The sequence below is a fragment of the Lontra canadensis genome, unplaced genomic scaffold (assembly GCF_010015895.1).
Source record: "Lontra canadensis isolate GAN:19392208 unplaced genomic scaffold, GSC_riverotter_1.0 scaffold38, whole genome shotgun sequence".
NCBI classification, from domain to species: Eukaryota; Metazoa; Chordata; class Mammalia; order Carnivora; family Mustelidae; genus Lontra; species Lontra canadensis.
This window is the reverse complement of record NW_022631032.1, coordinates 17569847-17584351: the sequence shown is the minus strand read 5'-3', so window position 1 is coordinate 17584351 and position 14505 is coordinate 17569847. Positions and strand designations below refer to the sequence as shown.

The 14505-nt window shown below is 39.7% G+C and overlaps 2 protein-coding genes across 5 annotated transcripts in view; one reads left to right on the top strand and one right to left on the bottom strand.

The window, feature by feature from the left end:
* The window catches only part of SH3BP5 (SH3 domain binding protein 5), a 70080-nt gene extending 66543 nt beyond the window's left edge, over nt 1-3537 (top strand). For both annotated transcript variants that reach the window (XM_032869729.1, XM_032869730.1), the window contains 2 exons: nt 2582-2842; nt 3329-3537. In XM_032869729.1, the coding sequence (XP_032725620.1) occupies nt 2582-2842; nt 3329-3537 (470 nt within the window). The remainder of the gene's footprint in view (nt 1-2581; nt 2843-3328) is intronic.
* A 1979-nt stretch (nt 3538-5516) lies between these two features.
* The window catches only part of CAPN7 (calpain 7), a 41903-nt gene continuing 32914 nt past the window's right edge, over nt 5517-14505 (bottom strand). The window contains exons 17-21 of one of the 3 annotated variants that reach the window (XM_032869724.1): nt 13326-13471; nt 12467-12529; nt 8921-9051; nt 6804-6896; nt 5517-6712 (exon numbers count right to left, since the gene is read on the bottom strand). In XM_032869724.1, coding sequence (XP_032725615.1) covers nt 6568-6712; nt 6804-6896; nt 8921-9051; nt 12467-12529; nt 13326-13471 — 578 coding nt within the window. In that variant the 3' untranslated portion in view covers nt 5517-6567. Of the gene's footprint in view, nt 6713-6803; nt 6897-8237; nt 8836-8920; nt 9052-12466; nt 12530-13325; nt 13472-14505 lie in introns of those variants that run through there. The other 2 variants (XM_032869728.1, XM_032869727.1) reach the window with 2 other exon arrangements.

The window sequence follows — 14505 nt, the reverse complement described above, 5'->3', positions numbered from 1 at the left end:
TGGATGAGTTTGGAAAATGTTACACTTTAACCCTGATGTTCAGAGTACATATGAGAACATTCAGGGCAGGAAGGGAGAGTTGCCTCTGAATAGGGACTGTGTGCACAGATTTTATTCAAATCCTGGGTCCTCCTAGTACATGATGTGGACAAGGGCTCAACTCTGTTTTTTCAGCTGTAAAGTAGGGAGTATGAGTGCCTAGTACCCACTGTGTAGAGGGGAGGCTGGAATTAGATGAAATAATGGCAGGCACCCAGAAGTCTGAAAATGGTGATTCTCATTGGTGTCTAACTATAGACACCTTTTTTCCCAAGGCCACCTGTTGGGAAACTGGTACATGTTTGCTGTGCTGCTCCCCCTTTATCATGAGGAAAAAAGTAAAATGATACTCTTTAATTCCCATCTCCTATTTCCTTCATCCCCCCACTCCCTTCCCCTCTGGTAACCATCAGTTCTCTGTAGCTAAGTGTGTTTCTTGTTTTTGGGTTTTTTTTCCTTTGCTCATTTGTTTCTTAAATTTCACATGAGTGAAATCATGCTATTTGTCTTTCTCCAACTTACTTCTCTTAGCATAAAACTCTTTTTAGCTCTATCCACATTATTGCCAATGCAAGATTCCATTCTTTTTGATGGCTGAGTAATACTCCTCTCTCTGTGTGTGTGTGTGTGAGAGAGAGAGAGAGAGAGAGAGAGAGAGAGAGAGAGACATCTTCTTTATCCATTCGTCCATCCATGGACACTGGGTTGCTTCCATATCTTGACTGTTGTAGATAATGCTGCTATAAACATAGGAGTGCATGTGTCCCTTTGAATTAGTGTTTTTTTGTATTTCTGGGCAGTAAATACCCAGTAGTGGAACTTCTGGATCATAGGGTAGTTCTTTTAATTTTTTGAGAAACCTCCATACTGTTTTCCACAGTGGCTGCACCAATTTGCATCCCCACCAACAGGGCACAAGGGTTCCTTTTTTTTCCCACATTCTTGCCAACACCTGTTTTTTCTACTGTTTTTGATTTTAGGCATTCTGACAGGTGTAAGGTGGTATTTCATTGTGGTTTTGATTTGCATGTCCCTGATGATGAGCGATGTTTAGCAACTTTTCATGTGTCTGTTGGTCATATGTTATGTCTTCTTTGGAGACATGTCTGTGCATGTCTTTGACCCATTTTTAATTGGATTATTTATTTTTGTGTTGACTTGTATAAATTCTTTATATATTTTTGGATACTCTTAATTAGATATGTCATTTGTAAATATCTTCTCCCATTCTGTAGGTTGCCTTTTAGTTTTGATATTTCCTTCACTGGGCAGAAGCTTTTTATTTTGATGTAGTCCCATTAGTTTATTGCTTTGGTTTTCTTTGCCTCATGAGACCTGTCTCAAAAAATGTTGCTATGACCGATGTCACTGAATTACTGCTTGTGCTCTCTTCTAGGATTTTTATGGTTCCAGGTCTCACATTTAGGTCTTTAATCCATTTTGAGTTTTTCTCATGGTCATTTTCCCTTTAGGCTAATCAAGAAAACTTTTTCAGCACTGTCTTTGTACACTTCCTTTCTTTCCTGTGGAATAATCCCTGTTGGTCCTCTCCCAAGGTCCTTCCTCCAGGGTTTTGAAATTCGGTCAACAAATGTTTAAGTACCAGGCCCAAAGGAAAGGAAACTAAAATTTGATCGTCAGTAATGTGTGAGGTACTTTAATATCCAGCCTCTCACATGGAAAGGAACATGAAGCTCAGAGAGGTTAAGTAACCTGACCAAGGCTACACAGCAAGGGAGACAGGATCTTAATTCAAACACAAGCCCATTTTCTGTCCTCAGTATTACAGTACTTTTCACTGATGGTAGTCCTCTAGGGGATGCTACCATGATTTTAAAGATGAGGGAGGGAGAGTAGAATAGGAAAGGTCTAATAAGCAGGCTTATGTGCAGGCTGAAGGGAAAAGAAAGGTGAAAGTGGCTTTCAGATCACAAGAATGGCCTGTCGTCTGGGCCTTGGTTATTCTGATTTACAAAATGAGTAAGGCACAAGCTAAGAGCGCTGTAAAGGAATTTTGTCCTTTTGCAGCAAATGGTGTGTCTTACATGCGATGGGAAGTTTTATGCGATCTGGAGATCACAGGATCCCAGCAGATACTCCACACAGGACTGTTTGTTCTCGCAGCTCCTTCTGCTACACGGAAGCAGCTGTCACATCTTACTAGCTTTGTTTGGCGAGCATCCCAAAGGGCCACTCTCTTCCTCTGTACTTGCGGATCTGGGGTGGAGAAACGCCCCTGATCTGGGCTGATTTATCCTCACCCTTTAGGTAGTCAACACTGACTTTCCAGAGCAGGAGTTAGAAAGTTATCGTAAGGACATGGAATATCTATGGGGCCCAGCTGCTTCCCTTCAAGTTGCTGGACACTCTGGCCACACAGACTTGGGAGGGTCAGTCCTTTACTCAGGTGCACACAGGGCAGGGATTCTGCCGTCCCAAGGCCGCGTCTGGCTGCTGGCCAGGGGAGCACACTTCTGGAGGGGCTGAAGGAACAAGGTTGCTCCGTGTCAGAAACTCTGACCGGTATCCTCTCTCCTCCTAGTGGCCTCCGAGGCCTTTGAAGATGACAGCTGCAGCAACTTCGTATCAGAAGACGACTCGGAAACCCAGTCAGTATCCAGCTTTAGTTCAGGGCCCACAAGCCCATCCGAGATGCCTGAGCAGTTCCCTGCAGCTGTGAGGCCTGGCAGCCTGGATCTGCCCAGCCCCGTGTCTCTGTCAGAGTTTGGAATGATGTTCCCGGTACTGGGCCCTCGCAGCGAGTGCAGTGGAGCCTCCTCCCCTGAGTGTGAGGTGGAACGAGGTGAGTTACAGCCCTCTCACCAGTAGTGCCTGGGCCACATGACGCACTGCCTCGGCAGCCAGAACTCCGCACTGTTCAAGACCTTTGCCAGGTCTCGGCAGCCCCAGGGCCGCGTGACCGGGCCTCTGGGAACATGCCGTCTGTCTTGATCACAGAGATGCCAGCCACTGTTCTGGGGGTCCTGGCTCCGCTCCCCAATGATTCTTAAAAACGGCGGTCTGAGTTCTTTGATCCCCAGCAGTCCTCTTCACAGTCTGTGCTAGCGAGCTGTTTCCCCACTGTTAGGGTGGGACCAGTCCTCTCTAAAGATAAGGAATACCTAAAATGCCTTGAGCCATAAAAGCCGTCTGTCATCACGTGATGGAGAAGGCTCTGTGACAGGCACAGCTGGGGAATTTTGGGAGATTCTGGAGGGCTGCAATGGCCTGGGCCCAGGCGACTCCTGGAATTGTCAGTACTCACCTGATGTCCTTTACCTTTCTCTAGGAGACAGGGCAGAAGGGGCAGAGAATAAAACAAGTGACAAAGCCAACAACAACCGAGGCCTCAGCAACAGCAGCGGCAGTGGCAAGAGCCAAAGTAGCACCGCCCGCGAGGGCCAGGCCTTGGAGAACAGGATGAAACAGCTCTCCCTCCAGTGCTCGAAGGGAAGAGACGCGATTATTGCTGACATAAAAATGGTGCAGATTGGCTGATCCATCCAAAGCCCTGGCCCAAGTGCATAGCAGTATTTATACACAAAACTGTATGGAGAACATTGTGCCAATAATCATTTAATATATGCCAAATCTTAAGCGTTTACTCTAAACTGCACTAATGAAGGTGTGACCTTGAGGGCTGAAGAGTTTTCTTCCGGGAGAGAGCTCTTGGGCTGGTTTTTCAGAGCAGAGGCGTCTTGCAGTGGACTGTGACTAGGGTCACAGCCTTTGTGGAATATTACCCGTAACAGTGTTATGGAAGCAATAACTAGTTCCTGTGAAAGAACCCAAGCCAGGAAAGGGGCTGGGAAGCTGAGCCAAACTGGGGCCAACAGCTTGCTTCTCTTTCCCTTCTTTTACCCTCAATTTGGGAAAATGGAGATGGTGTCTCCTTTATATCCCAGGGGATCAAAATGAAAACAAAAAACAAAAAAACAAAACAAGAACAAACTCAAATATTCAGAACACACCTTTCTGGGCCAGCGAAGGCTTAAAAAAAAAACAAAACCCAAGAACACAATTTTCATCATCTCTGGTATTCAGGGCTTTTTAAAAAAGCCTATGTGCTGGTATACCCATTAGAACCATTTTCTATAAACGTTACACCATGAACTGCACTTTTTGGGGTGGGAAAGGTGAATGCCAACGTGGGGATGGGAGGGACGGAGGGTAGCAGGGACATACCATAGAAGGCAATTTGTGGCTGTTGGGGAGGAGAGTCTGTAGCATAAACCTTATCCCACCAGCCATGGGACTTAAGAGAAGTGCATGTGAAGAATGGTTGCCATTGTTATATCTAGATTGACAAAGTGTCAATTTCTCTGTAGGTTGTGACTTTAAAAATAAAATTATTTAAGGGTTATGCTGCATTAGTATTTCTTAGAGGGAATTGTTCCTTAAGCTAGGAAAGGGAGTAGGCATGTGTTGGCACAGGCTGTTAAATAGAAGCAATGAAGTCTGTTATGCTAATAGTAGTACATGTTAAGATTGCTTTCCTTTAATGTTTTCATGGTTACACATATTTAGAGCACTGTATTTTTTGTCCTTTTTTTGTTAAGACAACTTTAGCATTTCTAAAAGAAAAGCAAACCCATTTCAAGTTGTCTGTTCTGACACAGCTTGTATATTTTAGTCATTTGTAAATCTCTTCATACTGTACTGTTTTCTTTTTTAATGACTGATACAGTATCCTAATTACAAGGTTATTTTGTACCTGTCTTAATTTGAGTGTAATAAAAAACAGTTTAAGAAAATGTTTACTTTTGTGTGTCTTCCAATAAGAAACCCTGATGTTGCCTAAATCTTCCATTCTAGGCAACCTTCTTGCCACAAGGAAGAGCATGGAATGCAGTGGACATCTGTTCTAACTTCCGGTTAAGGTCCTGGATCCTAATAATTTAAGCCCCAATTATGAAGGTTTGAGTTAGAATTCTGCTGTGACTAAAGCACAGTAAGGAGAATGCAGCTTTAGGAGAATGAAGACAAGGTGATTATGTCAGAGTGCTTCCCAACCTCTGCTGCACTGCAGTCTCCCAGGAAGCTTCAAGAAGGCGGCTGTTCGCCGGTCTTAGAGCCTGAGATCATTTGGGGTATGCCTGAGGTACCGAACTTTTAAAAGTTCCCCCAGGTGATTCTAATGTGCATCGGGTTGACATTCAGGCTGTTTTTTTTCCCTATCTGTAGCGCCGTATCTGGAGCTCTATTATAACAATTCAATATTAGATTAAACCGGTATATGTAGGTCTCCATTTGGTTTTTGAGGGTAGGAATTAGGTCTTATTTGTTTGCATCCTGTACAAATATCTTTAACATAAAATGTTCCAATTATGTGTTTAAATTTTTCTTTAAAGGGCCACAAAATGAATCCATCTAAAATTCAAAGTATTTACCAAAGTGGAATCACTGTCCTGAATATGAAAACAGATTTGCTGAAGCCTGAATGGTCATGTAAATAATGAGTTCTTTTAGATGGAATGTACTAGATGAAGCCTTTTAATAATCTCTCTAGGTTAAACTATGCAGTTTCCATAAGTATAAAGATTTTATTTCAAATCAAGGTAGCAGAAATACAAAATAACTGGTGATAGTTATAAAGTAGAGACGACGAAAAATTCCACCTTATTTTCAGATGTTTAAAATCTTGAGCATCATTCTGCTCTCAAGGATTTCTATGTAAACTGGGAATTTATACATGGCATTAGTATCTTGGCAGCTTTTCCAAATACAACCCCAATTACCATATATTAAATTTTCAATCGTATTTTTTTTCAGTGTTACCATAAGAGCAATTTTTAAAAGACTATACAAACTAAATTGTAATGTCTTCAGTGTCTCAGATTACTACCTTCATTTAGCCTGGTAAAAGTAAGAAATGCAATAATGAATATATCTCAGCTCTCCTTACATGAGTTAATGGGAGACAGGTACCTAAGTTCAACCACCTTCATTATAAACTAAGTTAAAATATTTCTTAAAGCTTTATTCTTTCATAACATCTGGGCAACAAACATTAAAAATCGTAACACAAAATCTGTTATGGTAACGTGATTCATTTGGTAATTAGCTGCCCAAGATGTAGAGTCACAACACAAGCAAGTTTAACTTACAACATGCTCTGCCAAAAGACAAATATAAGTATTTCAGAATATTATTCCAGCCTACTGTTCCACCCAGTTGAGTGGGTAAGTCATGTCCCTTATCCGGTCTCTATTCTCTTCTAGTAAAGGCACCATACAGTGCTGACTGAGCCTAAACTTTAATCCTCCACAGTCTGGTTTATACAATGGGGCCCCTCAATGCAAACCAAGTCCTTATACACATAAAACCAGGTAAATAGTACTTCTGAGTGATTTAGGGTAATTCTGACTATATACAATTCTAAACACTCTGACTTGAGCAGCACCAGATCCCACTGTAACATTTTGAGAGATTTAATTCTGTTCTGATTGTTTGGTGTCCTGAGGATTTCTGTCCTCATTTGAAGAGCTGATTTGGTAAGTATAAAATCCAGTAAAGCTGAAAGCTGCATCACTGAAGTTGCGTTGTCTTGATCGGGATAATACTATTGAAGTCCAAGAAAAAAGGTCCTTCTTGTTTAGGCAAAAAAGTACTAGGAATGATATTGTAGATCCCCGCAGGTATATTTTCTAATTCCAGGTAGCAAAACCCACACCTATATGCAGGGAAATGAGAACAAAGTTTACAGAAGATGATGCCACAAAGAGTAAAGTATAAATTAGATGCAGTCAAAATGTAAACATTACCTATAGTCACCACTAGACTTCCTCTGAAAGCCATGGGGACCAGGATCTCCCACCACAGACACTGTTACAACCTCAAATCCAACACTATATTGCCTGGCAATAAAAAGAAACAATTACTGTTGTTATTAAGTAGTCTCAAATACATACCTAAAAATAACTAAAGTGCAGATATACTATTGAACTGAGTATATACTTTCTAAAGCTTTAGGAGGTGGAAACCACTCTGGAACACATGCATATACTATTTTTATTCTTAATTATACAAGATGCCATTTATATTTTTATATTGATTTATAATCATATTTTTAAATTGAAGCCATGAAGATTAGTATTAAACTTACTTTAGAAGAAATAGTATTTTTACCACAGGCTCTCGGAGAATACTGTCAAATTTAAATGATAAAATACGATCTTTGCAGAAAAAAAGGACAGAGCCTGAAATCTGAATTTACAGAAGTAATTAGCATATGGTAGACATGACATTCCAAATCAGTAGGGAAAAGGAGGATTATTTAGATGGTGAGGAGGTGACAAATTTAGGAAAAAGAACTGACACTGTATTCACACCAAATATAAAAATACATTCCATCTAGATGTAAAAAGCAAACCACAAAAGACCTAGAAAAAAATATGGTACAAATCTGATACTGGGGTGAGATTTCCTGCCCATAGCAAAATAAACCTGAAAAGACATCTGATTACTTTAAAAAGAAAATTTTCTCTATGTAAAAAAAAAAATGATCTGGGAAAAATACTTGCAAATATGTGATACGTGCCTAAAGTTAAGAAAACCATGACAATTCCAAGAGAAAAATGGGCAAAAGACATGAATAGGGAAAGCAAAAGATACTGTCAAACACTTTTATGTCAAATCCTTTTACTTCAATCTACGAATTGAATACAAAATGAGCAACAACTAGATACCTTATTTCACCTACCAAACTGTACAAAACTAGCTTAACCGTATATAAAAGATTAGTGTTTGTAAAGAGGCAAAATTCAGGCTAATTTTACTTAGTTATTTTTATTGTTTTTTAAACCTTTTTAAGTTGAGAAATAGAACACAATGTACACACAACATACAGCCTACATAACACATAAAGTGAACACATAGGTCATCACCACCCAGATCAACACAACTTTCAGCACCGTGGAAGTCCCTATACATGCCTTTCTCATTACAGCTCCTGTCCCCACAGAGTTAACATTTAACAATGTCTTGCCTTTAAGAGTATGTTGACATATGTTAGTTTCAGAGTACAACAGTGATACAAGTTCTGTATGTTATGCTCACCACAGTGGGTGCACTCACCGTACGGTGCAACAGTATTATTGACTATATTCTCTGTTGTACTTTTCATCCTTCTGACTTATTTTATACTGGAAGTTTGTACCTCTTAATCTCCTTCACCTATTTCACAACCCCCTTCCCTACTTTCTTGCTTTTATATAGTCTGACAACCTAAGCACGCATCTTTAAATAGTAGTTTCGTTTTGCTTGCTCCTCACTTAAGTGGAATCATACAGTTGATGTTCTATTATGTATGGCTTCTCCTCGGCATTGTTTTTAAGACTTATCCATCATGTTGGGTAGCTGTAATTTATTTTCAGTGTTATGCAGCGCTCTATTTTATAATCTTCAATGCTACTGATGAACACTTGGGTTGTTACAAATGTTTGGCTCTTACAACGGCTTATCAGCCATTTTGGATTGTTCCCCTTATGACATGCCTGTCCAAGCTTTCATTTTTTAAACTGTGGACTCTTTTTTAAATAACTAGTGTAGAGTATTTACAAATCCTTCTATGTGCTCTTTGTGTCTTAACTTTTTCTTGATCCTGAAGTCATTAAAATATCTCCTTTATTAGTAGCCCAACTGCAATAGATTTTTAGATCTGATGTGAGAAAGTGGTCTAATTACCTTTTTGGCACATGAATACTCCAACTATCCCAGCACATTTATTCAACAGCCTATCCTTCCCCTGCTCCTCTGCAATGCCATCTTTTTCACTAATCAAGTGCCTATATATGCCTAGGTCTGTTTCAAAACCCTATTCTGTTCCATTAAACTCATTTTTAATATGATATTAACTTAAGAAAGTTACTTAATCACAAACCTTGGTCCTCTTAGCTCAATCAGTAATGGCCCGGTCTTTTCTATATGGAATTGGTAGATGGGGTTATTTCTGTGAGTTTCTTGGAAATTTCCACATCCTCCAGCACTCTGGCCACTCCACTTTCCATTAATCTTTAATAAAACAAAGTTTTTGTATTAGCAAAACTTCCCATTCTCCAATTCTACTTTAAGGACTTCAAAAAGGGAATGGTGTCACCAAGATGGCAACAAAGGTTCCTCCTGCTTTGCTCCCGTTCACAGGGACAACTAACAGCTATTCCAGAAGAGGATAGCACTGAGAAATTCCTGAACATGGATGTGAGGCAGAAGCACCCGCCTGCACCACAGAGCCCAAGACAGGTAACATTAGAAGGACAAGAGAAGCAGCTACATGTTGACTGCACCGTCTGCAGGCCAGCACCAGGTGGTGATGTCTCCCCAGAGCTTCTGATTCTTCAATGAACAACAAGCTTCCCCTAAGAATTGTGACTTGCTTTACAAAAGCCCCTACTTGATCTCTCACCGTAAGGATTACAGGAGAAACTGCAACAAAGAAGAGAGTGGAGCTTGCAACAACCAGCACGGGGACCTCAGCAGGCTGAATTCATACCTGCGGCGCCCAAGTAGTAATTGCAGAACCAAGTCAGGGGTATGCTTCCACCCAGGAGCTTGGCAGGGTGCAGATCTGCCTGATTTGGAAAGCCAAATGGTATTGCTGGCCTTACAGCCTGGATTGCCCACATCAGGCAAGGAGCTGAGTCACAGCCCCAACTGCTGTAGACACTGCCTTCCAGCTCCATCTGACCAGAAGGGCTGGTGACAACTACTGGATGCTGTGCATTCCAGTGGCCAAGAGTAGGCAGAACCAAGAGTTCACGGAGCAAAGCCAGTGGCCCTGTCTGGTTACAGCTTGGGGTGTAGGTGGGCTTATGTCAAGATAACAAAGAGATGCTTCTCCTGCTGAGCCCAGGCAGGAAATCTGATTTGTAGGCCTGCTCATCACCGAATATAGCCTTCAGTCTCTCTGACCAGGGAACTGAACCAGTGGACACGGAGAACTGCATAACCCAACAGCCCTTTCATAGTGGCGCTTGAACAAAAAGCACAGCTTGTGGGTTTGCCCTGTCTGCAGAGCAGAAGTGGTGGCCTCACCTGACTAGGGAATTCAGTACAGGTCCCCTTACAAAGATATTCACAACCCCTGGGTCCTGTCCTGTTGCCCTACCAAAGCAGGGAAACTAATTCATAGCCCCATCTACTACTGATTATAGTATCATGTCCTGACTTTGTAGTAAGTCCGACCAGAGAATCTAAGCAACTGTGGAGCCTGTTCCACACAGCCTCATTTGGGTAGGACCAAGCCAGTAGTCCTACCCAACTGTTCTCAGCTCATGGCACAACCACCATTCCCATCCTCAGAGTCCTAACAGCGGCCTTGCCCAAAAACAGACCATCATGGTAGGCCCAGTGTGCCCAAGGACAATACCAGCAGACAGCCAGAAACCCAAACTAAGCTAACTGGTGGAAAAAGTCCTGCCATAGCAAAGCTGGAAAGTCAGCCTAATCACTCAAATGTGCAGATTTATAAACCTAAAAATGAAGGATCACAAAAAATCAGGTAAATGGGACATCATCCAAAAAAATGAACAATGCTCCAATAACCCTAAAAAATGGAGATCTATGAACTGTAACACAAAGAATGCAGAATAATCCTTAAGGAAGCTTAATGAACTAGATGAAAACACACAATCCCCAGGGATGCAAGGATGGTTCAACACAGCTAATCAGTTCAATGCGGTAAGTCACAATAGACAGAATGGAAGAATCTTATAATCATCTCAACAGACACAGAAAAAGCACCTGACAAAATTCAACATCCATTCATGGTAGAAACGCTTTCCTAAGAAATGTGGAATAGAAGGAACATATCTCAACATAGTAAAGGACACATACAACAAGCTTATAATTAACATACACAATGATGAAAAGTGAATGCCTCTCTCCTCTAAGATCAGGAACAAGACAAGAATGTCCACTCTTACCACTCCTATTCAACATATTCTGGAAGTCCTAGCTAGTGTAATCAGACAAGAAAAAGAAAATGTAGCAAACTGGAAAGGAAAAATAAAATTGTCTCTATTTGCAGATGACATGATTTTATATATAGAAAAACCTAAAGATGCAAACAAAAGACTGTTAGATCTAATCAACAAATTCAGTAAAGCTATAAGATACAAAATTAACATACAGAAATCAGTAGCATTTCTATGTTAACAATGAAGTTTCTGAAAATAAATCAATCTCATAATAACAAAAACAATAAGATACTTAGGAATAAATTTAAGGAGATAAAAGAGCGATCATCTGAAAACTACTATTAAACATTAATCAAAGAAATTGAAAATAAAACAATAAATGGAAAGATATCCTATGTTCATAGACTGAAAGAGTTAATATTGTTAAAATGTCAATACACCAAAAGTTATCTATAAATTCAATCCAATCCCTATCAGAGGACTCCAATGACTTTTTTTAAACACAAAAACCACTTTTTTTTAAAGTTTTTTTTTTTTTTTTAAATTTTATTTATTTGACAAGAGATCACAAGTAGGCAGAGAGGCAGACAGAGAGAGGGAGGGGGAAGCAGGCTCCCCGCTGAGCAGAGCCCGATGTGGGGCTTGATCCCAGGACCCTGGGATCATGACCTGAGCCGAAGGCAGAGGGTTTAACCCACTGAGCCAACCAGGTGCCCCACACAAAAAACACTCTTAACATTTACACAGAACCACACAAGACCCTGAATAGCCAAAGAAATCCTGAGAAAGAACAAAGCAGGAGATAACACACTTCCTGATTTCAAGCTGTACTATAAAGCTATGGTCATTAAAACAATACAGTACTGACAGTATAAAAACCACATATAGGCCAACAGAATAAAGAGCCTGGAAATAAACCCAAGCATGTATGGTCAATTAATATTTGATAAGGGAGCCAAGAATTCTCCCTCAAATCTTCCTCTACAGATGACATCTAGCACACCCTGCAAAACCAGTCTCAAATTCTACCTTCAAGGTTCATTTATGGACACCTGGGTGGCTTGGTCGTTAAACATCTGCTTTCAGTTTGGGTCGTGATGCTAGGGTTCTGGGATGGAGCTCTGTGGCAGGCTCCCTGCTCAGCAGGGAGACTACTCCCCTTGTCCCTCCCCCAACTCATGCTTGTGCACTCTCTCTGAAATAGATCTTATAAATAAATATAAAATAAAGGTTCATCTACATGATGAATCCTTCTCTAATGACCAAAGTCTGCATAATCTTTTCTCTTTGAGCCTTTTTTCTTTTCACAGAATCACTAAATATTGTTCACTGAAGATCCTGTATTCCAACCCAGACTGGAGGCCACTTACATTTCCCTTGTATTACTGTCAAGTCCAGAATGTTTTTATTTTGTAAGAAATTCTTAAATGTGAATAAAATGAGAAAAGGAGAAAAAGACCAGGGAATTCTAAGCGTTCTCTGATATTATGACCCAGAGAAAGAATTCTTACCTGTTTTGATAAGGTGTACGGTGAAGGAATCTTTGAAAAAGTAAAGCTGCAGGCTGAATATACCTAGATTTTAAACAAAATTTATTGTATTGATAAAGTTTATGCTTATAAAAACTCCATAGTGATAAAGAATATACTAGAAGACTGAAAAATCAGTTGGTATACATAAAAGTAATTAATCTGTACACAGGCTTAATGAACTGGGAATTGAGCAGCTAGGGATCTTGTTCTGGCTTTCTCTGCTCCTGTGTGACTCAGGACAATGTCCCTAGGCCTTGGTTTCTGCATCTGAAGAAAAAAGGTGGGTAGATGCAGCCACCCGATGTCCTTTTCATCACTAAAAATCTATTCAAGTTGAGCTCCCTTACTGATGTATGGGGAAAAAAACCTATGCAGAACAAAATTACAATAACCTTCTTCCACCCCAACGAACCAACTAACCGGCCAAGCTGTAAGAGGGCAATATGTTCACAGGCAACTGATTTCCTTTCACAGAGTTCAAAGTTGTGTTTTTTAAGTCAATTAAAGTATTACATAGGATAAAGGAGTTCTTAACTGCTTGTTCTGAGATAGAATTTATTAGTTCAATGTATCACATTACCTCAGGACCAAACTATTATTCTGAAAACTAAAATGTTCACTCAATATGTCATTCAAAATAAAAATATTACTTTTCAAAAGCATTACTTTCTCTGGGAAGCATCGTAATTTAATGCTGAATTAATATAAGCACATATACACAAAAATTTATAGACAATTTTCAGAAATACATTTTTTCTATAGCTAATCCCACTAAGAAGCAGAGCACATTATGTACTTGAAATTATTGTGTTCTGTCATTGTATGTTGGTTTACTCACCCGGACAGTATAATGGATTGTATTCTGCTTTTCATACTGAGAAACCACTAATGTAAAGGTATGGGTCCCAGGTGTGGTCAGCTTTATCTTAGTCAAATAATGAGGGCTGTTAATTCGAATGCCATCAATGTATGGAGGCGGGTCACCTACAAATAAGTAGGTTTACAGAAAAGGATACTTTAGTTTCTGTAGTTTTTAAATTAAAGTTTTATAGGTCATGATAGGAAAAAAATTAAATGGATGGACATCCCTCCCCCTTGATTCCATCTTTAAAATGTAATAGTACAAAGGAATTTCAACTTAAAACTTTACAATTAAAAATTTTAAATAATTGCTAGTAAGTAAAGGCTATCTTTTGGAATACATTCAATGAGACAGAAGATAATACCTACTAGCCCTGTGCTGAATTTTCTCCAGTAGAGGATTTTAAAATCAAGATTGGTGCTTTTTTATTTTGAGGCAATATTTTTTAAGATACAAAGTAGTATATAAAAATATATCTATATTCCTCACCATTCAGAACTAAATTAACATTTTTGGGAGTCATACTAGCTTCCTTATAAAACAAAGTCCCTTTTAAACACCACCCTTAGTCTCATTCTATTCCATTCTGATGAATTAATGGGCATCTTTTCTTTTTTTTTTTTTTTTTAAAGATTTTATTTGACAAACAGATCACAAGTAGGCAGAAAGGCAGGCAGAGAGAGGGGAAGCAGACTTCCTGCTGAGCAGAGAGCCCGATGTGGGGCTTAATCCCAGGACCCTGGGATCATGACCTGAGCCAAAGGCAGAGGCTTTAACCCACTGAGCCACCCAGGCACCCCTGGGCATCTTTTCAGTATTGAACACACACACATCCCTAAAAGTGAATGAGTAAATGTTATTTCTGTGGGTATATATCTAAAAAGACACCATATTGTCTTATTTTAAAGCTTTCATTTTTTACTCAGTGTTTTTTAGATTCACATTCTATAGATATGGTTTATTCCTTTTAGAACTCTCTGTATGACATACCATCATATGAATATGACTTATTTATATCCCCATTAGTTATTCAATCTCACAGATTATTTCCAGTATTTTGCTATTTCAAACAATGCTGCATGATATAGTCTCTGATGTCTTATTGCAATCAAGCCAATAAAATTATTTCATGCATGTCAATTATTACATGTCATTT